Source organism: Drosophila bipectinata, chromosome 3L (assembly GCF_030179905.1).
Source record: "Drosophila bipectinata strain 14024-0381.07 chromosome 3L, DbipHiC1v2, whole genome shotgun sequence".
NCBI classification, from domain to species: Eukaryota; Metazoa; Arthropoda; class Insecta; order Diptera; family Drosophilidae; genus Drosophila; species Drosophila bipectinata.
The window spans coordinates 7,607,003-7,632,435 of NC_091738.1; the positions used below are offsets into that span (position 1 = coordinate 7,607,003).

The 25,433-nt window shown below is 43.0% G+C and overlaps 2 protein-coding genes across 4 annotated transcripts; one reads left to right on the forward strand and one right to left on the reverse strand.

The window, feature by feature from the left end:
• The first annotated feature begins 1,568 nt into the window (after positions 1-1,568).
• Positions 1,569-21,169, forward strand: LOC108133927 (ankyrin repeat and BTB/POZ domain-containing protein 2). 2 transcript variants are annotated; one of them, XM_070280183.1, is made up of 7 exons: positions 1,569-1,982; positions 8,067-8,285; positions 16,588-18,703; positions 18,767-19,532; positions 19,869-20,232; positions 20,297-20,624; positions 20,680-21,165. In XM_070280183.1, exons 2-7 carry the CDS (start codon positions 8,167-8,169, stop codon positions 20,920-20,922), a joined length of 3,936 nt encoding a protein of 1,311 aa, XP_070136284.1. In that variant the 5' UTR covers positions 1,569-1,982; positions 8,067-8,166; the 3' UTR covers positions 20,923-21,165. The 2 variants fall into 2 exon arrangements, with proteins under 2 accessions (XP_070136284.1, XP_017109526.2); XM_017254037.3 differs by lacking the exons at positions 1,569-1,982; positions 8,067-8,285 and adding an exon at positions 13,768-15,023 and having other exon boundaries at positions 20,680-21,169.
• A 130-nt stretch (positions 21,170-21,299) lies between these two features.
• On the reverse strand, positions 21,300-22,201 carry Cpr78E (Cuticular protein 78E). Of its 2 annotated transcripts, XM_070280079.1 has the most exons (3): positions 22,035-22,201; positions 21,781-21,974; positions 21,300-21,723 (listed from the first exon to the last, which is right to left on the reverse strand). In XM_070280079.1, exons 2-3 carry the CDS (start codon positions 21,790-21,792, stop codon positions 21,322-21,324), a joined length of 414 nt encoding a protein of 137 aa, XP_070136180.1. In that variant the 5' UTR covers positions 21,793-21,974; positions 22,035-22,201; the 3' UTR covers positions 21,300-21,321. The 2 variants fall into 2 exon arrangements, with proteins under 2 accessions (XP_070136180.1, XP_017109529.2); XM_017254040.3 differs by having other exon boundaries at positions 21,781-22,069.
• Positions 22,202-25,433: the final 3,232 nt, after the last annotated feature.

A 25,433-nucleotide genomic window follows, 5' to 3' on the forward strand; every position in this document is an offset into this window, starting at 1 on the left:
TTACAAAAATGTACCTTGCTAACCAAACCGATCAAGTTTATGTCAGAATTTGGCCACGCCCCTTTCATCACGCCTTTCGGCAAAGTAGTCGTCCTTTGTTTTTGTTTTTGTTTTCATTCTTGGGTGATTTTTTGTTGATGTTTTTCTTTGCACACTCGGTGCATTGTAGACATTCCGAAAATCGCTGGCGAAATTCTTTGGCGCATGCTTGGCAGCTTGGGCAGCGAAAAGTGGCAACCAGTTGGCCGCTTACAGAGCCTGGTCAAGTGGCTCGGAGTTTGGTTGTGGGACGGGACAGGACAGGACAGAACGGCCGCAGCATCCATCCAACTCCATGCAGCGACTGGTTCTTGGCCAAAACCCAGCACAGTACACACGCACTCACAAAAGTGCCGCCGCTGTCGTGGTTGCGGCTGTTTATTGTCATGGGAGATGTGAGGCGACCGACCGACCAGACCGACCAGAACAATGGCACACTAAACCAAACTTAGGGCCCCCTTCTGGCAATAAATTCCGAAATAAGTTGTGACGTTTTGTGCGGCAGCAGATCCGAAAGATATATACCTGTGACAAGGTCATTTCAATAGCGATTCGAGTGATTAATCGTTTTCAAGCTGCTGTTGCGGTTGAGGCTGCGGCTGCGTAGTCCTGCGCTGGTCATTGAACCGCTAGCACGACTCCTACGCTCCTTGGCCATTTGGTGGAAAACAGTAGCCAACATGCAGCAGTGCAAATTGCCGAGGCCAACAGACAGACAGAGAAAGACAGAACCGACGAGGGAGCGGCTAAGAGTGGCTAAGAGAGAGAGGACCAAACCTGTCGACGCCATGAAAATTCCTACGATCTCCGAGCCTGCGATCGCTGCAATTTCGATTCGGTGGCCACGAGCTACGTTTCGGCCATAACAAGAGCAAAGCCTAAAAAAAGCCACAACAACAAAACCCAACAAAACAACAACAACACAAAAAGGAGGAAAACATTGGCGAGCGTAAATAACTCATAGATAATAATGGCCAGGCATTCGCAGCCCATGCAAACAAAACAAAAGACTTAGGACACGAACTGGCCGAAGGAGTCAGAGCCAGGCAGCAGTCGTCATGTAACCACGGCCAAAAAAAACCAAAACAAGATCAACTGGTTTCGAATACTTCTCTCTCAAAAGTGCAAAAAAGAGAGAATCTTGTGAGATATGGAGAGAAGTGAGAGAAAAAGAGATATTCCCAGACCTGTTGAGTCCAAGATATCGTCTATTGCGCGTGCCTTCGTTGGATTCGTTGGTCTGTAAAAATACTTTTCCCCAAGAAGTTTCAGTTGAGTTTTTGACTTTTCGTCGTACAGAACGATTCTCCTCCTCGTCGTTGGGTCGTCGTTTTTCTCAAAGTCTCTGTGCCTCTGCCCCGCGGCCGATATGTGATTCTCTCTCTGTGCGACTCGACATTGGAGAATATCCGCGAAAAGTTGTTTTTCGGTATATAGCCAGTATTCGCATACATCCGAAGAGTCAATTTTCCTGTTAGCCGAAAACCTGCCAAAATAACAACAACAACAACATATTAAACAACAAAAAAAAAGGAAAAGAATCCAAGGAAAATATAAATAACTAAGTGTTTGTTAGTGTACTAGTGTTGTTGTGCCTCAGAAATATGCAAAAATGCCATGCAAATGTTGATTCTGTTACCTCCTCAGCAGTAGGTGAAAGTAAAGCAATTTGTTTAATTAATTGCACGCAAGCAATTTTCTCGACTCGACGAGTCACTGTGCCAAGTTGCTTGAGTTAGTCTGAAGCCAAATTAACTGAATAATCGCTGGCGATGGCCTGCAAATGAGTCTGGGTTGACCCAAGTTAAGTCAAGCTTAACCCGAGACCCCGAGGATTATCATCATTTCTAAGCTTGGCTAGAAACTATTTGGTTTTGGATTATCCCCACCGTAGAAAAAGTTGAAGAAGCAAAGAGTTTCTAGCTAATTGGCAAATTATAGAGGTAAGCAAAGGCATTTAGTTAATAGTTTTTTAATAAGTCTAAAAGGAATATTATATAAGCTGTAAAATTCCAAAGTTATTTATGGATTATTTGAATACACGGCTTCTGAAGAACCTGCTTCCACGCCTCGAAATGGAACTTTAATGAGTTCATTCTTGCGCTAAACTGTTCATAAAAATATTGAATAAATTTGCCAATAAACCCTATTTATGTACAAATATATATTCGCACCGATCCGATCTATGCTAATGCGACCGCCTTACATCGGTTCAAATGGAAATTATGCTAAAGACCCGCATGGGAAGATATTTCTGTGTCGCAACCCAATTTCAATCGGATTCGATTCTCTCTTTGTGGCGATGTCTGACAAAACATTTGGCAATAAGCTGGAAATATGCGGCTTGTAGCTCAAAGATACATTTTGCTAGTTTTTCCTTGTTCTGGTTTAAAGTGGACAACAAACAAGCTCGTAAATAGTCAAGCACATAACACACAAATACCGATAGATCCGAGTATGCATATTTATGTGTTTGTACAAGTTCGAATGGGTTTACGTATAGTCACCCATGGGTAAACTATTTTTATTGACTTTAGCTTTGGCGTTTGACACCTTTGCGGTCTGGTCTCCGATCTGAATCACATCTAACAGAAACAAAGAAATCGAGAGCAACGTTGGAGGAGATCGAACAAGTAGACTTATGTTAAGCTGTTTACAATACATGTCTTTAAATAAATATGAGCCATAGTCGTAGAGCTAGCGTAAAATAAGCTATTATTATGCATAGAAGAGATGGGATTTTCTATGCTATAAAATCATTCAAAAACTACGACAAATTTTTATCACTTCTATACTATTGTTCAAAAGCATAAATAGTATTTAAGGATAGTAAGGTATCTAAAAGGATTGTAAATCGATTTTTAAATATTTTGTTGAATTTAGAATCTAATAAACATTTTTTCAAAAAAAAAAGTTCTATCATGTCCATCACACAACAGGGTAGAAATACTTCATTGTTGAAATCAGCGAATCAGCTCAGACAAAAGGCTTAGAGCTGCCTTTGAGAATCATTGGGGCGATAGTGGCGGGGCTGACGGGGGATCTCATGGGGTCTTAGGCCTACAAAAAGCCGCTCGTGCCGACACACCTGACAAGCAACCGAGCCAAACGCAATCGACAGACCACATTCTGTGGCCTGACATTATTGATACATTATGGAGCCATTTTATGGGGCCGCCATCAAAGGAAAAGGTCTCAGAGAGGTTGGAAAAAATCGGTTTAAATAGATATATGGAGATATAGAGAGACCTCTGGCCAATGAGAGTGAGCTTTGTTTTAATTACCAGCCGGCCAGGTGTTGCCGTTGTTTGATAGGCGCATAATGTGTGTTTCTCTTATTTTGGCCCACTTGCGGCTGTCACTGTCATTTGGCTAAGTGAATGGAGGATGGAAGCTGGGGGAGGGAGTGGAACTAGTGGACAAGAAGGGAGGCAGCTGGAGGGCCTGGGTGTGGCCCTTTTGTCTCCCGTTAAGCCAATTGTCCATTAAGACTGAGAGCTGCTGGCTCTCTGATTGCATAAGCCTCCAAAACGGAGAGTATTTTATTTCACTGTCAGTTAAGATGAAAAATTGTTTTTTATTATTTTCCTTATTCTCCTTATTGGTATTTTGCCCCTTGCTGACATCACGTGACAGCAACAACAAAGGTACCAACAACATGGGCGAATGCTTGTTCGGTGGCATTTTTTCGTTTCGAACAAATAATTTAAATGTCAATGGGCGAGAGGCCAGGCAGGCGACTCTAACCAGATAACCAGCTCTTTTTTGGTTCCAATCCAGGCCCATGCCCAGTCACAGTCACAGTCCCTGTCTCCATTCCAGCATAAAGTTCCAATACCCAATCACAACCGGGTGACCCAATTCCGGGCCAGAAAAAACACTTTCTCTCCGCCCGATCGAGTTCTGGCCGGGGAGCCAGCCACACTTCGACCTCGTCTCTCGTTCGCAATTAAGAGAAAATTTAATTTTGAATTTATTAAGGTAAATAAGCCGGAGATTGGAAGCCCAAAAACTCTGTTCGTGTCTGCTTTTGACATAAATCAAAATTTCCTCTTGTGCATGCAATCGAATTCAGAACGAGGAGAAGAGATAATTACGGCACTCCACAGTTCTTCAGATGCCACAACAAGATCTCCACATTTGGCCTTGGGTACTTGCCAAAAGAAATTCCGAAATCAAATTATGATCAACAGGTTCTTCGTTCCGCCTTCGGGGATAAAATGCATCTGGAGTTTTATTTTTTGAGAATTACTTTGGGGTTTGAGAACATGTCAGTGTGTAGTTGAAATTGATTAATTTATTCTAGTTTTGATAGAAGCGAGTTAGGTTTGATTGATTAAGAGAGTCATGAGTTTTGAAAAGGATATGTATAAATAATGATATAAAAAAAAAAATAATAAAAAATATGATATAAATAAAATAGATATTAAGTAACCTAGCCTTACAAGAAGTTCTCTTAATTAAAAGTCAGAAGTGATCAAATATCATTCGATATTAATAAGAGGTGATATTTTTCTAAGAGATATACCCATTTCTATAAAAAAAAGAAAATCCCATTTTATACATTCCCAAGCATGCTGAAGCCAAGAGCTATCAAGCCACTTGAAATCTGTTTAGTGTTTGCCTTCAACTCCATAGTTTCAAATCCAGAAACAGAAACTGAAAACGATAGAAATTCCAAATGGTATATCCATAGCCATAGGAGTATCGGTTACAAAACGTTTAAATTTTTGCTGCCTCACGGGGCTCACTCGATTGGAGGGGAGAATGGACTGGGATTGGAAATGGAATCGTTTGGGGATCGGTTATCATTGAGCATTTGTTTGTTTTGGAGCCATTTTAACACGCGCTTGTGCCTCCGGCATACAATCAGCGGCAGATGCCCCAAAAAATCTGGCAGTAGGCAGAGGGGGAGAGAGTAACAAATGGAGACAATGCCACAGAAATCAGATACTTACCATTAACTGGCCACATAGGCCAGAAAAGAATGCCAGCCAAATTGGTGATAAATTCAACGATGAAATTGTTTAGATAACAAACTCAGCCACACATTTATTTTAAGGCTGGAATTCTGGTTTTGTTTTTTTCCCCTGTTATTTTTTGTGCTTGGCTACCTGGCCAAGTTGCCACCGCAACTATCTATAAATGGCTAATGACAATGGATTAGCATAAGCTGTGCAATTAATCTTTGTAATAAGTGGGAAACCAAAGCAAACCAAATCGAACCGCGATCGCGGCCCAAAGACAAATACGAATAACTTAAAACCTCGAGGCACTTCGGCCAGAAGATCGGTGGAAGAAATTATTGGAAATTTTCAGCGTAAATCTTTTGTATGATTAATGAATGGAGCGAACTGAAACGAAACGATGGGCACGACAAACTCTCCGTCTCGGTTTTATTATGCAAATTACCTGTTAAGGGCGTAGAAGGCCGCATCTATTAGTGTCAGGTATATGGTCACAATCGAACACCATCCACCAACGCCACCTGACCAGACCCAGACTCAAACTCATACTCAGATTTAGAGTCAGAATTAGAATGATAATTTATAGTGGGATTTTTATTCCGTGTTGCAACATGTCCCCACACTTTGTTGCATATTAATGTGCCTGGGGCCAACTTCAAACAGTTAGTCGTATGTGCGGCATATTAATTATTAAATTTCCTATGTCTTTTTTGTGCGTTTGTATCTTTTGGATTGGCCTTTCACTTTGGAATGCGGTAGCTGGCAAAGAAAGAAGAAAATAACTCTTAAGATACTCAAAATACGCCGACAAGGCCGACAGACTAAAAAAGCCTTTGTATGGTGAAGAACAAAGCACGTCTGCACAATTTGGTTTATGGTTTTAAAAAATAACAATATATTCTTTATGAAATTATTCCTTTTTAAGTTAAAAATTGACCCATTGAATGGGACTCTTTTTAGTCCACCTTTTTATATTCAATTCAAGTATAACCTATTCTCTAACTTGCAAGAAGTATTAGTACATTAAAAAAAAAGAAATTAAACTATGAGCAAGCATGGAGTGCACTTAAAATGATTTTTATTCCCTATCCTGTTTCCTGGAAATAATATAAAACTCACGTTGATATCGGAAATCGAGTTCCAATCGAATGAGTAACAGAACTCGATCAGATACTTTGACGGTTTGTTGCAAAGCCATAAACTCGGTTATGTGATACCAATTTGCTACAGGTTCTTGAGACCAAACGCTTTCTCGCCGCTGACAGAAACGGAGCCATAAATCTGCCAGGTTGGGCCATCCAGAGGAATAGACTAATGCCATTTAAAATGCGGCAGTTTAGCTGCCATTTATAAGGGTATCAATCGATGCTTCTTCCCGATTGTCGGTTATTGAGTGTCAAGCTGTGGTTCAGACTGTTAATTAATGCGCCGCCAGAAACAAGATATAAAATAAAATTAACAAAAACCTAAAAACGGTTAAAAAGAAATCTTGGCCAGGCCGCGGCGGGCCAGGTGAGAAGCTTAGAGATGACCCCTTTCCGTGAGATTTTGATAAGAGGTCGACTTCAAGTTCTAGCATATCTAATTCATTTGGCCAGCGGAAAGATTTAAGAGATCCCGCAGAGTAAGCAAAATAAGCCAGTAAGCATTGCAAAAATTATTTAAATTGTTTGGCCAATAAAACAAGGTCAAGTCGATCGGTTTCGAGTGGCTAAGCTTTAGCTTGAGCTCATTTATCACGATCGGAGAAATATATGGGGGAGGTTTATATAATATGTGGGATGCTTGGAAATGAATCATGTGAGAGCTCTTTCAGCATCACGGAAACTTGTTTACACTCAGAGGCAATGGTGCTTTATGGTCTGTCTAGAGATTTTATAAATAATTACAAGAAATTATTTCTAACACTTTTCCTACGTGCTGTCCCAGAAGATTTCCTCCTCTAGCAAAGGCTGTGTTTAAAGAAATCTATTTTATTGCCAGAAGGGGCCATATATGAATCATAAGTCTAAATTACTGGAAACCTGCTGGAATACCTATATTATTATATGGCATCCTCACCATCATCATCAGCGGCCTCCCTCCTGGCCACTTCCCTTGGTATTGCCACTCCTCGGGACACTTCCGATAAGATCGCCTTCAGTGTATTCAATAGAAAAGCTAAAGTTCTGGAGGGAAATGGTTTTTTTTTTACCAGGAACCTAACGATAAGAAAACCAGCTGCTGTGCAGAGAAAATGTTTTCTTTTCGTATTTATCTTTTTTTTTATGGCAAGCAGAAATGTCTGACATTATGCCGGCAAAAAACGATTTCCAGTGAAATGAAATCGAACGGCATTGATTGCATGCCAATGTGGCTCCAAAGTTCTTGATCGACACCTGCAGCCAGACGACCACTCCACTCCAGTCTCGTCTTCCCAGCTCCATCATCAACTCTGATTTAGAAACAGATACAGATTCAGATTCTGGCCCAGACCGGTGACCATTTATAGAGCAACTGGCAACTAGCAAGACGATCAACAGACGATCAACTTGCCATCCCAATGACGCAAAACACGCAACGGCCCGGGTCTTCACCGCTCTCCCGCCTTGCCACCTTGCCACACTTCTGTGGAGCTTTCTCTGCTGCGAGAGGATCCAGCGTTAATTATTATGAGCAGAGGAAGTGGCATCGACGTCGTCGTCGGCAGCGACTAATTGCACTGGGGCCGTTTAATTTGTAGGGGCAGCCGGCCGGCTAGACGACGTCTCTGTCCATTGGGGAGACTCCTCTTTCCGTTCAAGTCTGCATGGAAGTAGATCCTATAGTTGCTGGGATATTAAATGTAATAAATAAATAAAAAATTACTTAAGCTATATAATCAAATGTCCGATTATAGGAAGGTTTTGTCAAATATAATAAAGACTAAACTAATTAATTTTTTACTTTAAACTAGCATTTATCTTTCTTCTCCACTTTAAACATCTCAACTACGCCCATGAGCAATTGTTTTTACCCCTTTTTTCCCACAAAACTTTGTTTAATGGAATTGTTCGTTTGTTTGTTTTTGAATTTTCAGAGCCGGAAAATGCAGCAGCTGGAACTGTGAACTTTGACTCCGGTTGAGAGGCGTACCAGAGTTATCCACACTCCCGGGCTGACTAAAACTTTGGCAGACAGCATGCCCACTCGCCACAATTGGGATACGGAGCGTGTGGGCGTGGCGCATCTGGCCGGGGCCCTCAGTCCGCTTTGCATAACCGATGCCAACCACGAGATACTGCGCCCCAAGCCGCGAAGGTGAGTTCGTTGCCTAAGTCTTTTGATTCCTCCCAAATATTTAATGCATATATGGAAATTATTAGTTGTGGTTCTATGATTTACTAGACTGATAATGGCACTATTTGTTATTCTAAATCATTCAGTTATGCCTGAAACCCCAGGCTCCAGTTGAGAAATAGCATTTTTTTAAGTTTTTTGGGGATTTTCCGTTACAATTAATCTTGAAGATTTATAAAAATGGAATATGTATTTTCATAAAATGTTACGCCCCCTTAGAAGATATATAGGCTCTAACTTATTCTACATTGCTATATTTAAAACGTATAGCTTTATCTTTATCTACATGCTGGAATTTTAGAGATGACACTTTAGTTTTGACAAACACCACGATCGTTTGGGATCGTGTCTTTACTATGTCAAATACATGACGATACGCATGTAAAAAGAATAACCAAATATGGATAAGTTTTTTGTGGGAATTTTTATAACAATAAAAAGCTATTAAAAGTATTTAATTATATGAGTTTTTATTCAAAATTTACTAATGTTTAATTTTTATCTCTAAAAACTTAAAGACCAAGTTGTTATTGCTCACAATTAATTAATGAATATGGTCTTTAGAATTCAATTGAAAAAAGTGAAAGTATTTTTTATAAGCTCTATTTGCGCTTAAAATAATAAGTTTTATAAAAATACTTTTATTTAAAATGAAATAATTTTAGTATAGTTTTATGAACTCAAATAATTGTATGTCTACATTGCTATATTCTATATTCGTTCCTTGTCGTGTTGCCATCAAACTGGAATTTGAGTGATCATGTTAGTTGGATACAATTATGATTATTTATAGAAATCTGTGACAAGAACGAATTGCCTGCCTCGCCCGAGTACCTTAAATATTTTCCCTCTTGGCTTTCTTATCGGGTTTCCAAGCTGCCAGGTGTCTGTCTGTTCTGTGTGTTCTTTGGATCTTCCACAATAGCCAACTATTTTTGGACTCGGACACTTGCATGCATAATTGTGCACAAAGGCGTGAAGCGGCATTGGGGGTCCGTGGCAGACGGGCCAAGTTAAACGGACAATAAACTCTCATTCTGGGCCAACTTCTATTCGGAAGTAAGGCAAAAAAAAAGCCACATGTGAAAAAGAAGCTTCAAGTGGAAATATAGTGGCAAAAGCCAAATAGCGGACGCTAGACGATTTTCGGAAATAATAATGGATTGTTTGTTTGTTTCTTTCATTTCATCTAATCTTGGCTTCTTTTGGTCTCTAGACCGAACGGGAACGGTTCGTCTGCGATTCGTTTTCGCATTGTGAAGCCGGTCAAGGTTAATTTGGAAAATATTAGTGTCAGAGCTGCTGGGGGATCGGTCGGCGGAAGGAAGATCTGCTCCGGATGTGGGCCACAAAAAAAAGAATTAAAGATGGAGATGAAACAGAAACGGAGACTTGCTTTACGACTCCAGCACAGGTAGAGATAAATAATTACATTAAATGCGGGCCCGGCCCAGTCAGACACGACTAATTCAATTAAAACGAGACTAGTAGAGGCTAGAGCTAGGCCAGAGATACAGATTAAAATGCTGAAATAGAAGCAGATTCAGCGGCAAGGCTGAAGTTCAGAGCTGGGACTGAAGGTTTTCTGGAGCTCTGGTTTTATCGCAAAGTTCAAGCTCGATTGAGAAATCTGCAGACAATTGCTGATTGAAATCTGGCGGCCGCCCCCCAGGAAACTGAAATATGACTGGCATTTTGACGAAACTTTATTGTGGCTGTGGATTTTTCTCTCTTCTTTTTTTGTTTTTGTTTGTGTGGCAATTAAAAGTTTGAAATGCGAGTAACAACAAACAAATGACAGTTGGAAATATTTCACACAACGAACGAAAGTGAAAATCGCAAAATGTGAATAATTAGCAGGGTCCAACAATAAAGGGAATAAAATAATAATAGCTAACGAACTGAAATAGGAAAAATTTACGAAAAAATTCGCCACAATTGCCAGACGAATTGTTCAGGTAGTGCTGGCATTAAAAAAACCGGCAACAGAAAACAACAATTTGTAGCAAAGTCAATGACAATAGAGCAGAAGGAGGCGGTATAGGGCCAGGTCTGTCTGTCCCTTTCATCACGGGGGCAATAAACCTGATACGGTTACCATCCGCCCTCTCTTTCACTCTCCACATTGCTGTCTCTACGGCCGTAGCATCTTCATTTCGAAGTAATTTCGAACGCAGCATTAAAGCTGGCGACGTGAGGCAAGTGAAAATGTTGTTACCTTTTTACCTCCGCGACTTTCTTTCAACCAAAGTCACAGATACATTTATCTGCTTAGCCGTTGTATCTGTATCTGTGAGATACTTTTGGGGTTTGTCAAAATACACTTAACTAAGTAACGAACTAGTTAGCCGCCATCAAAACAGAATCGCTCGGGCCAAAAACCGCAAAACCGAACGAGATAATTCGAGGCGCGAAAGTGTGGGAGATTTTTATATTTTTTTTCTCCTTATTTTTGAGCAGCAGCTGTTACTAAAAAAGATAGCACGATTGGGTGCTGAAAGATCTGGATAGACAGGCGACTAATTAAGTCGTGGAAGAGCTGCTGTCTTTCCTCAAACGGAAGCAAAGTCAGTTGCTCCGTGCATCTTCATCTGCCTCATCTGCCACATCTCCGTCTTCCCCATGATCGGCTATGCGATGGGGATGTGGTTGAATGCGGAAATCTTGTTGGACGCCTCAAAGCCCCATACCAGTCGCAGCATATTAAACTCTAATCAGCAAGATGTGATGATATGATAGGGCCGAAAGCATTCGGAGTAGGTAGCAATTTGTTTCATAACAGTTACATCCAATTGCCATGTCACTGATGGTGTCGGGATACAACTGCCTGGTTTGAACATATCATTGCGAAGGTACACAGGTGGGGAGTGTAAACTAACCGAGATTGTCATTAACTTGATGGGGTATAGAATTTATAATTTATTGCCAAGTGTGTTATTATCCGAAGCTTGGTTGCTTTCGATTAGGCAGTGGTCATGGTTTACTCTTCTAAAAACCACATAACTAGAAACACACAATACTTAAGAACTTATCAATTTTATTTCCTGTTGTTAAAAGGTTTACAATCCCATGGGTCTAACTCAATTCCCAATTTCAAAGAAAATGTCAAACAAATCTCCCAACTCTTAAGAAAACTTTCCTACATACTCGAGTGAGCTTATCCAGATTTTGTAATAAATTTTTTAATGTTCCCACAGGCTCACGAAAACGAAGAAATGACTCAGCCCAAAATAAGTCCGACTTAAGCAATCCATGTCAATCACATTACGATAAATCTTCCATGGGGAAAAGTGGAAATAAATGAAAAGAAAATTTCGGTAAACCCGAAGGTGTATGCCTCAACCCTTTCGGTTTGCCTTTGGATTCGAAAAATAAGTTAACCTTGTCAGAAATTTAACTACAATTTTCATACCGTGCTGATATTTCTGCCAAGCCGAGTCTTAAGATTAATGATCTCTTCCAATGATTTCGTTCTAATGATCTACAAACTGAAAACCAAAAACGATTTCCTGTCTAAGACTGTCAAGCATGAAAAACGAAAGTACCCAAAAGTCCGAACCGAGGCATTAAAGTTGGTAAACCTCATTAGTCAAGTGACACACATACCCATATGATCCGAACAGTCGTATATGTATTTCTCGGATATTAAGGGGTTGGGTTGGGTTATATTTCTTCTCTTTACTTTCTGGCGAGTTGTAGTTATGCCGCTGTCCAGTTTTTCCACCAATTTCGGCTTCTTTTTTTCATATTTTTCCTTTGTGGCCGAGTTGTTTTATAAACACGCGAATATTACATTAAACTTTTGGTGTAGTTTTTGTGTTTCTGTTTCTGTTTCGTTTTTTTTTTTTAATTTTTTGGGAGGTCTTTCAAGTGCGGTGTATAAAGCTATGCCTAATGGGTGTAAGCATATTTATGGCCTGTCATTACTTTTCCGTAAATTAAACTTTTTAATGCGAAAATTGCTTAGGGTATAATTTTTTTATTTTTTTAATAATCCAGCTGGCTTAGAAACACCAAAAACCGAAAAAAACAGCCGGTGCGGCGACCAGTGAAGAAAGTTATTGTATAATCGCCCCGAAAGGAAGATGGAGCAGAAAAGAGTTTTTCCGTATTACGTGGGCGTTATTTTTTACGACCGATCTTTATTGGTATGGGCTTTCGGGAGTGAATATTCGGGTATCTGGATCAGATGGTTGATGGGGGCTTTCTAATTGCAATTGCTTTGTGCGTATGTCAGTGGTTGCGGTTATGAACCAGGGCGGACCACTCCCATTGAGTCATTTACCCGTTACCGTTTTTATTCTTTATCCACAAAAAGAGAAGCTTCTGTCGGTGGCCGAAATGTGTATAGGTATCTCTTTATATATTAGATGCATAAAACACTCGAGTGTGGTTGGAAAAACAAAAGGCTAACCTCAGGAAACCGTTATGTCAGCAGCTCCAGGCCTGTATAAATCATTAGAAGCAGGTTACACTCGGCAATTTATTTGCTCCACACATGAGATGTATCTTGTAGATGTATCTGAAAGCCTACGCACGTCTGCCCAAGCTCAGAACCCGGCAGAATCTCACCATCTTCGGGGAATTGGCCTGGCCACGGAAGGAAGCTAGCAAAACGATCTGATAAGTGTCAAGATTGTATAACCTTCGTCTGCCGGGTGCCTCGTACTAGGTGCTGGCTTGTGGGGTGGTGCGGTGGTTCGTTCGGTGGTGGTGTTACTGTTACTCCCTTGGCCCCACCGCACAGTTATACATAATTAAATTCAGTGCAAGGCCCAGACCAGAGATGGAAGCCACTTTGGCGAGTCACGTTATTGAAAATGGATTAAACAAAGGCTTAAGATCAGGGTCTAGGTTTTTTTTAATGATATTATATATAAATATATTTTTTAAAATTATTTAATAAATCAAAGTTAAAACTTTGTAGATAGTTGTCTCGAGTATTAAAACCTATATTTCCTATCATCAAACTTTCCATCTAACTATTTTCAATGATTTTTCACCCGCTGAGCATCACTGCCACTGAAGTAGTGACTTTGTTTTTTGAAAATCACCGCTGCCGCACCGCGTAGCAAGAAAAATGAAAAAGAAAACTCACTGATATTGCTCTAGTACGGACAAATACTACGATACTATACACTTCGGGCCAAAGTGAGCCCTCAAAGTGTAGTTGCTGTAGAGGTAGATCCATTGTTTTGGTCACACAGCTGAGAAACAAATGGAAAAATGGAAAAATTACCCAAGCAGCCGAGCCAAAGACCCTCCGCACAAGGTGGCAGCCGGGGAGGCCCGGAGGCCCAAAACGCGCTGTGAAAATGAGGAAAAACAGATATCGCCGCACGTCGACAATGACTGGGCAGCTGCGTTGAAGTCGACCGAGGCAGAGCCAGCGACTGCGACAGCGGCAGAGGCAGCAGCTGTGGGCCAAGCTCCAATCTTCAAGCTTCAGTTTTCAGTCGAGCTTCAGTTTTGGTCGAGAGCAAACGTTAACGCGAACTCTAAAAAAAAAGTAATTCAACGGATACGGATTCGGATTTTGGATGCGAGATTTCGAAGCTTCGGCCACGATTGGCTGAGCACTAGAGCCATGATAATTTATAATTTGCATAATTGCTATTATTAAAGCCAGTGCGACAGTGAAATAGAAAAGCAAAAGTCAAAGGAAGAAATTTTTTGATTTCAAAAGAGAGTGTGTTCTATTAAAATGAATAAAAAATTATAAAAGATAACTAACGGAGACTGAAACTATTTAACCAAAAATGTGTAAAGACAAATGTGTAATAATATAATAGTTAAACTTATCAGATATAAATCAATACTTAATAATTCCAATCATTTTTGAAATGAAACCAAAGCCAAACTAAAATCGACAATAATAATGTATTGCACCAAAGATTGCACTTGCAGCCTGTGTCGCGAGTTGCGGGGATATAAGCAACATCCTCTGAAAAAGGCTCCACCAGCCCCAGTGCCCCCCGCGAGCTCACTACTGAGCAGAATGCTAAACGATAATTTTATCCTGCGTCGGCGTGGCATATCCCTTAAGAACTTTCAGCCACAATCGCTGAGGAACAGCGAGATGTGCCAGCAGCAAATGCAGAAGCAGCAACTACCCGTGCCACGCCCCCCCCAAACACCCTCGCCCACGCCCATCGAGGAGCTTCCCGAATGGGCTGTGGGGGAGGAGGACAAGAAGCCGAACCACAAGGTGGTCATCTACTTTGGCGACTCCATCCATCGGGGCCAGCAGTCACCGCTGCCGTCGCCCAAAGATCACCTCCACTCGCAGCTGTTGCAAGAGATGTCCCAGAAACTAAAGGCCAGCGAAGGGGAGAGGGCGGTGGCCAAGGCGGACGCGAAGGCGGAGGCGGAATCCACTAACCCAACGCCAGCGGTGGAGCTGCGGACGGATGACGAACTGCCGCCCTACATTGAGAGCGTGCAGAATGGCGTAATTAATATCAGAATTGAAGGCAATTACCGGCGAGCCAGTGCGCTGGTGGAAACGGTGGCAAAACCCACTCTGGCCGTTGTGGGTCCAACGAAATCCGATGCAGCCGTACCTGATAATGGCAATGGTGATGGCGATGATGATGATGATGACGATGATGGCAACAGCGACGGCCCCGGGCAAGATGAGGCGGAGACGGATTCGTGCGACTGGAGCTACGTCCAGGAATGGCGGAGGGCGGCGAAACGGTACTGGGAACTCCTCGAATCATCCGCCATTATTTATTTCCCCATTTCCCAGTCAGCATTTTCCATTTTCCATTTCTATTTCAAATCACATTCAGATGCAGCAATTCTTTTGTGAAAGTTCAGGGAAAAGGGACTTCTTGATTGGCAAAAGGGAAAGGAACTTTTCTTGGGGGTTTCAAAGGGCAGAACCCATCAATTTCGATTGCAAAAGTGTCAATTATTAATTGTCTTTTTAGAAAATTTAATTATCTTTTAGATATGTCCCTGTCTAGACTCTAGAGTCTAGAGTATTATATCTTCTCATAACCTGTCTATAAAAGAAGAAGATGGGAAAGAAGACATCAAATAAAATCAACCTAAAAATCTATAAATCAGTAATAATAAAAAAAAAACACTAGAAAGCTTCTTGGGCAGTTAAACCCAATTCAAAGTTGTCGATTTTAATGATCTCGCATTAGAGATTATGTTTGATTTTATGACTCATAATGTGAAAACAAACAGAAAATCTACAAGACCATCAAAAAAATTAACAAAAAAAAGAAATAAATAAAGAAAAACCTTTTAATGTGGATCATTTAAAGTTTCTTGTTGCCTAAAGCCTATGAAATGATATAATACTTTTCATTAGAATGCAAAAACCCAACCAGAGGTCACTGCTCGAACACCAAAAGCCTAATCAAGTTTCAAGTTCAGAATTAGATCATAATAACAGTAAAACAGTATTCCAATGAAATGCAAAACTTTTAATCATAAATCGTATTTAGCACAGAACATTGTTGAAATCTTAAGAGATCTGTTTTCGAGATATTTGTGACATATTGTCAAGGTGTCTATATATCTCAAAATTTGGGTCAATCGGGGCTCATGTTACAGCATACAGAGGATGGGTTAAGAAATATGCGTGATAACAAAGCTCATAAAGAATGCAAAGATTTCGCAGACTTTTGAGTTTGTCGCATTTAAATAAATAATCGTAACTGGCTTTTAATATCGCTTTTATTTATGTTTTTGTTGTTGGCCAAACCCAGTTAGAAGATGATAATCACGAAGGTTCAAAGAAATGTGAGAACGAATCGTGGGGACGTAGATCAACCCACTTTCAAAAACAAAAAGAGATGCTAGGCGGGAAAGAATATTACAAACCTTTTAATACTCTTATCAAGAGGTTGTTTTTAAGATTTTGTAAAGGGAATAAAAACATGTAAGAACTTTTTTAATAAGAGTAGTTGAATTATGAGGGTCGAATTTTTTTTATAATTTAAATGTAGAGTATAACCTTAACCAAGTCAAAGCATAGGTTTTTTTTAGTTTCTACTTTTAATTAGGTGTCACTAAAGTTCGGCCCGCGACTAACTAGAATTTCTAGTTGGTGTGAACAAAGATTAGCGGCTACAAGTTAGTTAAAGTCTTTTGTTTATCTTGAATGGGATGCTTTAGTTGTGTTTTAAGTGAGCTTCTAAAACTGGGTCAGGTTTTATGACTCAATTTAAGATATTTAACTTCTAAGATATAATATAAGCTTGTGAGAAAAAATGTACCTTATATATTTTTTTTTTCTTTCCAGACCAACTGGCAACTTGCCGCCCAATTTCGGCCAGCACCCGGCTCCAAGCCAAATAACTGGCCTGCCCCCAGTGCCACCGCCACAGTTGCAGTCCCCACTGCAGCTGCAGCAACAGCAGTCCCTCTCGAAGACGCCTCTGTCGCCTCAGCATGGAGGCCCTCAGGGTGGCTTGGCCGTGGCTATGGCCACTCCGGCCCCGCGAGTCTTCAAGGAACTGGCCCATCAGCCGAATAAGGGACTACCCCACAAGGTGGTGAACTCTTCCTCGAACACGGGGCTGGTGACGTCGCCCGTGGCCGCCTCGAAGGCCTTGATTCCGCAGCGGGCAGTGGCCGGTCCGACGCGGCTAACCGTTCAGAGCACTCCGGTAAAATCGCAGCCACCACAGATTAGTGGGAGTCTCAGCCAGACTCAAGTGTCGCCCAGCAGACCCACTTTGGGTATACCTACGACAAACACACCAAGTGGGAATCCATCGCCACCCCGAACTCATCAGCACGATCAGTTTCGGGCGCTACAGCGGGTCCAGGAGTGTCACAGTTCATCGGATGAAAACCGTAGCTCTGGGCATGCCAGCATGTCGGATACTGGGGGACACAGCTCCTCGCCGGCGGGTGGCATGACCCTGGGTCCCCTACCCGAAGATCGACTGGCGGCGGGGGTAACCAACCGAAGCACCAGATCCCGGCGACATCGCAATATCATGCCTGCCGGAAAGGCACCTTGGAGCGGAACTGGACTAGAGGACATCAAGCTGGCCATGCTCACCCTGCGATCCCAGACGAGTAGCAGCACCTACAGTAGCCTGAGTGCTGGGTCGGAAAGCTCAGAGCCAGCGCGCCGTCTGGGCAGATACTCCTCCCTGGAGACGGTGGTTACGAGTACCAGTGCGGACGAGTTTGTGTGGGTAGACTCGCACAACCGACTAGTGGAACTGCAGCACCCGCCGTGGAGTCAGCAGTGCATTCTGCGGGTCTTGAGGAACGGACGCTGTCAACAACAGGCGGAGCACTTGGCCGTGGAGGCGGTCTCCCGCCTGGGTTACCTGCTGCAACGAGCTCTGGTGAGGATTGCCCGCGAAATCCAGCGGTTCTCTTCGGGAGTCGGCCTCTGCTCTAAGCAGGAGGTGGCGGGAGCATTGAAAGTGGTGCTAAGCTCTTCTTTAGCGGACTCCTGCACGAAAGCGTGTCTCCGGGCAGCGGCCATGTTTGCTGTGCCCGGCGAGAGTGCCCTGAAACAGAGCAAGTCCGCTCGAGCGGGTCTACAGCTCTCGGTGGGTAGATTTTATCGATGGATGACCGACGCCAGGCTGGGAAAATTCATCCATGAGTATGCAGCGGTGTATCTCTGTGCGGGAATCGAGAATCTTCTCGAGGAGATTGCTTTGCAGTGCAATGGGAGTACGGCAGCTGCCTTGGACCAGAGTATCTCTAACTCCGGAGATGTCTGGGGTCTCCTGCAGCCATTTGCGCATCTGAATGCCGGCCGAGTGGCCAGCGGTGCTCTGGCACTGCCCAGGTGGGCTAGTGCCGCCTCCCTGGCCACCTGTGTGGGCAGCATTCGGGAGCTGAAGGAAAAGGCAATGCGCACCCAGCAGGAGTTCCACCTGGCCGCTGCTCTTTCCGGCTCTGCTCTGGCAGCCCTATTCTACTTTATGCGCTGCTCCCAGCTAGAGCACACGGAATTGCTGGCCGCCTCCGGCTGTGGCTCTGGACAGGCTGCCCCCACTGCTCCACAGACTGCCGGAGCAGGAGCGGCAGCCGGACACCACGTACAGGAGTTGTGCTATGAGCGGGCCTATGTAGTCCTTCCACCTCTGGCGGAATGGCTGCGAGTGGCAGCCGCTCATGCGGAACACAGGAGCGCTTTGATGATTGACAAGGATGACGTGATGCAGGCGGCCAGGTTGCTCCTTCCCGGCGTAGATTGCCCCATCCGACCAGTGGCTCACGACGAGGAGCTACCCACAAAAAAGATGCACTTCAATCCACCAACTGTCAACTCCACAGGCACGGGAACAGGCAGTAGCTCCAGTTCGCCGGTTGTCAGTGGCATTGGAATCGGCGAGGACACCTCGGAGCTGGGCAGACGAGCCACCATAGGAGTGGCCTTTAAGGTGAGTCTTTTTTTGGCTTTCTCACAGAATTATTAATAATTTTAATTTAAAAATTTCCCACAGCTTCTACTGACTGGTCGCGCGGAATTGTTGGCACAGGCAGCCCAACTGCTGCCCCCAACCACCCGCTACGACACCCAGAATAGCGCCGGACTGACCGCCCTAATGATTGCCAGCATCCGGAACGACGAGGTGGCTCTCCACGCACTCCTCGACGCCGGCTGCGATCCGAATATAGAGGTGCCGCCGACAGGTAGCCCCGGATATCCGGCCATTCAGTCGGACACACAGCACTGGACGGCCCTTAGCTTTGCCGCCAGTAGGGCCAACTACGTGGCCTTGAGAATTCTGCTGGAGAGGGGCGGGAAAGTGGAGGGCGGTGCCAGGAGTAGTGAGGAGAAATGCACCCTAACGCCGCTACAACTCGCTGCTGGAACAGGGAATCTGGAGATTGTCGCCCTTCTATTGGCCCATGGAGCAAATGCCTTCCTATCTACGCAGCAAAAGGATTCTATGTGCTTTGCAGGATCCGCTCAGAAGGGCTGCTTCTGCGCCATATCCGTAGCGGCAGCTCACGGTCATCGTTCGTGCCTGAGAAAGCTCCTAACTCATCCAGTCTCTCCCGGGACAAGAGATGTCCTATCGCTGGAGGAGATGCTGGCCGAGGGCGATGTGGGAGGAGTGAGAGGAGGCGCCGGAGGAGTTGGAGCCGGATCCAGTGGAGCTAGTGCCAATGGCAATAGCGACGATTTGCTTCCGCTATTGAACAAAACGCAGATCAAGCGACTCCAGGAAGCCATGTACCACAGTGCCGAAAATAATCACTTGGGTGAGTAGTTGAAAAGAAATTCTAAAAAATAAGTCTTACAATTTAATTTAGATTAAAACCAAATTAAAAAAAAATTCCATAAACACATCATTTGAAATTCGAATTACTGGCAATGACCGATTAAGTGATTAAGACTCTTTTTAATGATTTTCTAATTCATTTAATCAACTTGAGCTCGTCTTAAAATTTATCAAAATTTTATTTTAAAACCGGATACCAACAGAAACCGTTGGAAGAGTTTTGTTTACAACGTACTTTTTTTTAATTAAATAAAGATTTATTATTGAGGCTTGAATAAAAATAAGCTAACTAATCTACATTTTTACTTCATTCCAGATATAACTATTGAGCTTAGGAAGTTGGGTGTTCCCTGGACTCTGCACTGCTGGATGCACGCCCTCTCGGCAGCCCACGATCTGCGATTGGATGCAGTGATCGACCAGTTGCTCCAGGACTTCCTGCAAGTGTGTCCCGACGACTATAGCGCCCAGTTTGTTAGCGAATGCCTGCCGCTACTCTTCAATATATTCCGAAACAAGAACGAGGGCACCACCCTCCTGCTGGCCGACATCTTTGCCACCTGCTTTGGATGGGAGACCCTTCCTCCTGTCAAGGAACAGCCGCCCATGCAACCCGTCCAGGGTTCTCGGATTGATCCGAAGTTTGTCAACAATCCGGAACTAAGCGATGTTACCTTTAGGTGAGTGGAGGAAGCTCTTTATTGTGTTTCTGTTTAAATATTTAATTATTTTGTGTTTTTTTAGGGTGGAGGGTAAAATCTTTTATGGACACAAGATTGTTTTGGTCACCGCGTCGCCCCGTTTCCAGAGTATGCTCAGCTCCAAGTTGAGCGATGCCAACTCTACGCCCACGGTGCAGATCAACGACATCCGTTACCACATCTTCCAACTGGTGATGCAGTTCCTCTACAGTGGCGGCTGCAACTCCCTGGACGTGGCCCATGGGGATGTCCTGGAGTTAATGGCAGCAGCTAGCTTTTTCCAACTGGAGGGACTACTGCGCTACACGGAGGCCCGCTGCTCGGAAATGGTGGATGTGGACAATGTGGTGGCCATGTACATACATGCCAAGGTGGGTTAACACTCTTTTGTTCAAAGAAGACGTTTAAAGCATTCTTTTTTTTTAGGTCTACAATGCCAACCGCCTGCTGGAGTACTGCCAGTGCTTCCTGCTCCAGAACATGGTGGCCTTGCTCACCTACGATGATTCTGTCAAGCGACTGCTCTTCGCCAAGAAGATACCCAACCACGATGTGCTCGCCGGTCTGCTACAGACGCTGCAGAACCGCCTCAAGACCCGGAAACCCAATTCCGGCGGCGGTCTGGTCAACTCCTATCGATCGCCCTCGGCCACGCCCGTCAAGAAATGAAGGAGTCTGACACCCAATTTCTTATTTATTGCATTGTTTTTAATTTAATCTTTGAGCTTTTTTGTATTATAATAATATTCCCAGCCCCGATCTTGATCCTGATCCCGGTCCAGATCCCGCTTCTTTATGCTTAGTTGTATTTTTTTTAATATATTTTCAAGTTGTTCAGCGCACTGTTAACTTATACGAACCCCAGGTCTGTTGAGTAAATAGACCTCTTAGCTATTATTTTGTAGTTGAAATTGTTTCTGCATTAAATGAAGAAAGTAAAATTACATTAAATAGATGGTGTTTTAAATTAAAAAGATACTTCAACTAAAAAATCAGCTTTCAGTGATTTCAGAGAGAGGAAAAAAATAACAAAAAACAAATTCGAATACGAGTCAAATCCAATTTTTATTAGACCTTTGGGGGCTTTACATAATCCAGGTCTGGTTGAGAAACCTGCTCGCTAACTTGCTTGGCTGCCACCGAGATCTGCGGCAGGATGGCACCTCCCTCCGGAACAAAACCGTGGTCATCGGCCTTGTAGGTCACGGTCACCTCCTTGCCTTCAGCATCGAAGTAGGAGTACGAGCCGCTGATTTCGAGGTATTCATTTTCAGTGCCTTGGTTCCTGACCACCGCCTCCTCGCGCCGGTGAGTGCCGTCCTCGCCCAAGTAGGAAAAGTTGTAGGAGCCATCGTCGTGCTTCTCGTGCGTAGACTCCAATATGGCAATCGGTGGCTGGGTGCTGGAGGCCACATGATCCACTGGGGCACTCAGAACCACCGCCAGGCACACGGCCAACGAGATGATGACCTGAACAAGATGACTTTGAAATGAGGTAATCCTTGGAGTGTATTCAGCAATACTCACGATCTTGAACATGCTGATGTTTCTGGATGGGAAGCTGACTTTGATTTGACTTGGTGCTGGTGCAGACAGCTCTTTTATATTCCCAAAAATATAAATGGAATTGGAATTGAAATCGCTGGTCACCTCGTTGTTTACCGGTTATCTCCCAATATCCAGACGATTACATACACACAGAGTTGTGTTGGACATTGCGACTTTGGGGGGCATTTACTTGAAACCCGTTCTAAGAATTAATTAAAGAGCAAGCTTCTTACCCAGGCCCAGACCCCCATCTGCCGTCTCCCATTGCAATTTCGTTTTTTTTTTTGGGTTGCAATTGAGATTTTTAATTTATGCGATCTCTGGAGGGATGCTCTTATTGCTCAACGAGGAGAGAAGAATATACAATGATGTTAACAAATTAAATTTCTTTTTTTTTTAAATAAAGAATCTTTTTTAATATGAAAAGCTATTTTGGAATGGTTTGCTTTCATTTCAAAAATCTAAGGAAGTACCACTTAGTAAGGTTATACTTGTTCTATTTTAGTTTGAAAATCAATACCTACTTTATAAAGTTCACCAATTCCTAAGCAACTAATACCAAATAATAATAATGGTTTTCTAATTTCAGTAAAATGTTCATAAAGTATTACTTTGTCTATAATTGTCATTAGTAAGTGATCTTGGAACCTAATGATCATTTCAAGTCATCCTATCCCCGCCCCAATTCCCCCAACGTTCAATAGTTCGTTTTCAAATGCAATCGAACATTTTTGGGCATTTTCCAGATTCGATTTTTCTCGAACACGTACACACATAAATGCCATGGAATTGGTTTTCCCGTTCGCAATTGTTTACACTAAAACTATAAACAAAGCAAACACACGGCGTCCGTCTCCGTCTCCGGCGGCACCTCCTCCTGCTCCGGCTACTCCCGCACCACCTCCACCTCCACCCCCTCTGTCTTAGCTGGTTGCCCTCATTGATGTTATTTTTGGCCACTGGGCATGAGGCAGCACTAAATTCTCCATCCTCTCCAGCCGTCCATACTATATGCGCTCCACATAGCAGTCGCTCGGTCAGATGAAGATGTTGTTGGGGGCATATGGGACGGGCTCGATGGGATCGGGCGGTAGAAGGTTGAGGGGCGGAATACTTAAAGGTGCCACATACGCATCGTTCGATTTGGATGCGGTCGGTTTCTTGGCATTTTGTTTATGCAACAATAAATTTTACATTTAATTTTCGTTTCATTTGAAACGCTACAGAAATATCGAAGAATGCCTCGGATTCTGATCGGGTCTGATTGCTGGAGAGGGTGAGGTAATTTGTTAAATTTCACTATACTCGGCCACAAGGAAATCTGGCATTCTTTATATTTCTTTGTTCTGGCTGGAAAATAATTAATTATTAATCGATTCCTAAAAATGCCGGGTTCATTTGGCGCAATTGAAAGATTTAAAACGCGAAAAAACAAGTGAGTTGATTAATGTCTTAGGTTTTTTGATGGGTGGGAATCGTGTATACAAATTTTGAGGAAATATTAAGCTACAGGAAATATAAATGATTCTATTTTTCTTGAAGATGAAAAATCTTTTCTCTGCTTATGTAGATTCCACCAACAAAACTTCATAGTTTTAATTAGTCTGACATAAAAAATCCTGATGAAATGTGGCGAAAAATGAACTGCATGCGTCGTTGGAGCGGTTGACTTTGATTAGCTAGATAATAAATATCGCCGAATGTCCGGCACTCACCTTTATAAAGATTTTCATGATGACATGTTCTAAATTAGACGTTGACGAAATGTTGACCAAACTCATAGTAAATACGCCTTTTTCCCTTTCCTGTCGTTGTTTGAATTAAACGCCAGTAAGCGGAAAAAGACAAATCGACTAGAATTTGAATATGTATATCTTTGAAAAAAGCACTAGACTTGGCCCGAACACATGGCACCCCGATGAGATATGTTAGCTTCTCGTGTATTTGCTTGTTTAGATATTGAATTAATTTAATTTGGTTCGATTGATTTATGGAGCAATCTGTGTGCTGTGTGCTCTGGAAAACTGTGCCAAGAGGCGGCTGCTACCGATGCTGCTACTGTTTCTGTTTCTGATTCTGATTTTTTGATTTCGATTCTGCTGCTGATCGGCTCGACTGTCTAATGATCGAGAGTCTATATGCACATGCCATACGAAAATAGTTTTATTTTTATAACTGTGTGCTGGTTTGGTTTCTTTTTTTATGGACTTCCCCCACATACGCAATGGGATGGACTATGATGATGATGATGCTGCTGATGGCATCTGCCAATGCACACAGCTGTCTTCCGATGCCAACTATATATATTATATATATTTATATTTTCGGTGACATATAAAGATATTTGTGCAAGGAAGTTGTAAACCACTGGGGTGGATGATTCCCCATTATGTTGTGATTTGTGATTTTGTGGGCCACATTGCTGGCAATTAAGTGCTTGCAGATCCCCATCCTACTCCAAAAGCAGGAATCTGCCAGAGAAAATTCTGCGGCCGCAAAGGTCGCGAAAAATAAAGCCCTGTGGGAGGAGTGATTGGGAGGACTGAGGATGGGTGGTGGACGTGAAATAAACAAAAACGACGAGATGCCAAAATCGCAAAACTTTCGACAGTCGCAAAACAAAGACCAAAAAGAAAAATAAAATGAAATTCAGAGAAAAATATATAGGCGGACGTGCGAGTATCTATAGGATAAATAAATAAAACTGAAAATTATGAAAAACAGGCGGCCGTAGTAGGTTGAAACAGCCGCCAGCGACACGAGTGGATTTTTGGATTTTTAAATATTTTTAGCCAAAAGGCAAAAGCGAATATTTCGCCAGTCGAGTGGGATATTGGAAAGATGAAAAATCAGCATCACCCTGGCCAAGTGTGAGTGTGCTATTGTGGGTGTGTGTGGGTATCTATGTGGGTGTGGTGTATATGTGGGGTCTTGGCAACAGTTTGGGGGAAAACGCCCACTTCCGTAGTAAGCCTTCAAACTGTATCCTGTTCCTGTTTTTTTTTTTGAAGATCCTTACTCAACTCCGCACTATATACTTTTTTCAAAAAAACTTTTTCAACTACGTTTTATAATTTTTTGAGATTTTGTGTTAGGATTCGGGATACTTTTCCGGACGTATTAGAAATTTTCTTAAAAAAGCGAACCGTACACGCTGACGCTTCGCGACGCACTGCACCTACGCTCCAAAATTTTGAAAACTCAAAGACATTTCGAAAATTCTATTCCCGAAATGAATGGGCGGGCGTGTGAGTGAGACGGAGTGTTGGCGGGCGACAGAGAGGGCTACCGGAAAATGAAAAGAGAAAGAGCCAGCGTTTCTTCTCTCAAGTGCCGGGGAGGAAGCACGGAGCACGATGAACGATCCCCGCCGAGCGCCGATCCGATCGAAGCGGGCAGGCCAGGAGCCAGGCAATTTATGCTTTTGCTCAATGGCAGCAGATGGGCAGCCCCACCACCCACCGCCCACCATCCACCGCCCACGCCAGCCCCATGGCATAGAAAAATGTGTCTAAAAACGGACAAAAAAGAAATGTTATTAAGAAAGGGGGAAGCCAAACGAAACGAAACGAAACCAAACGAATCGATGAGTGCAGTTGGGCGTCAAAGTTCAAGCAGTTTTTGCAGTCGAG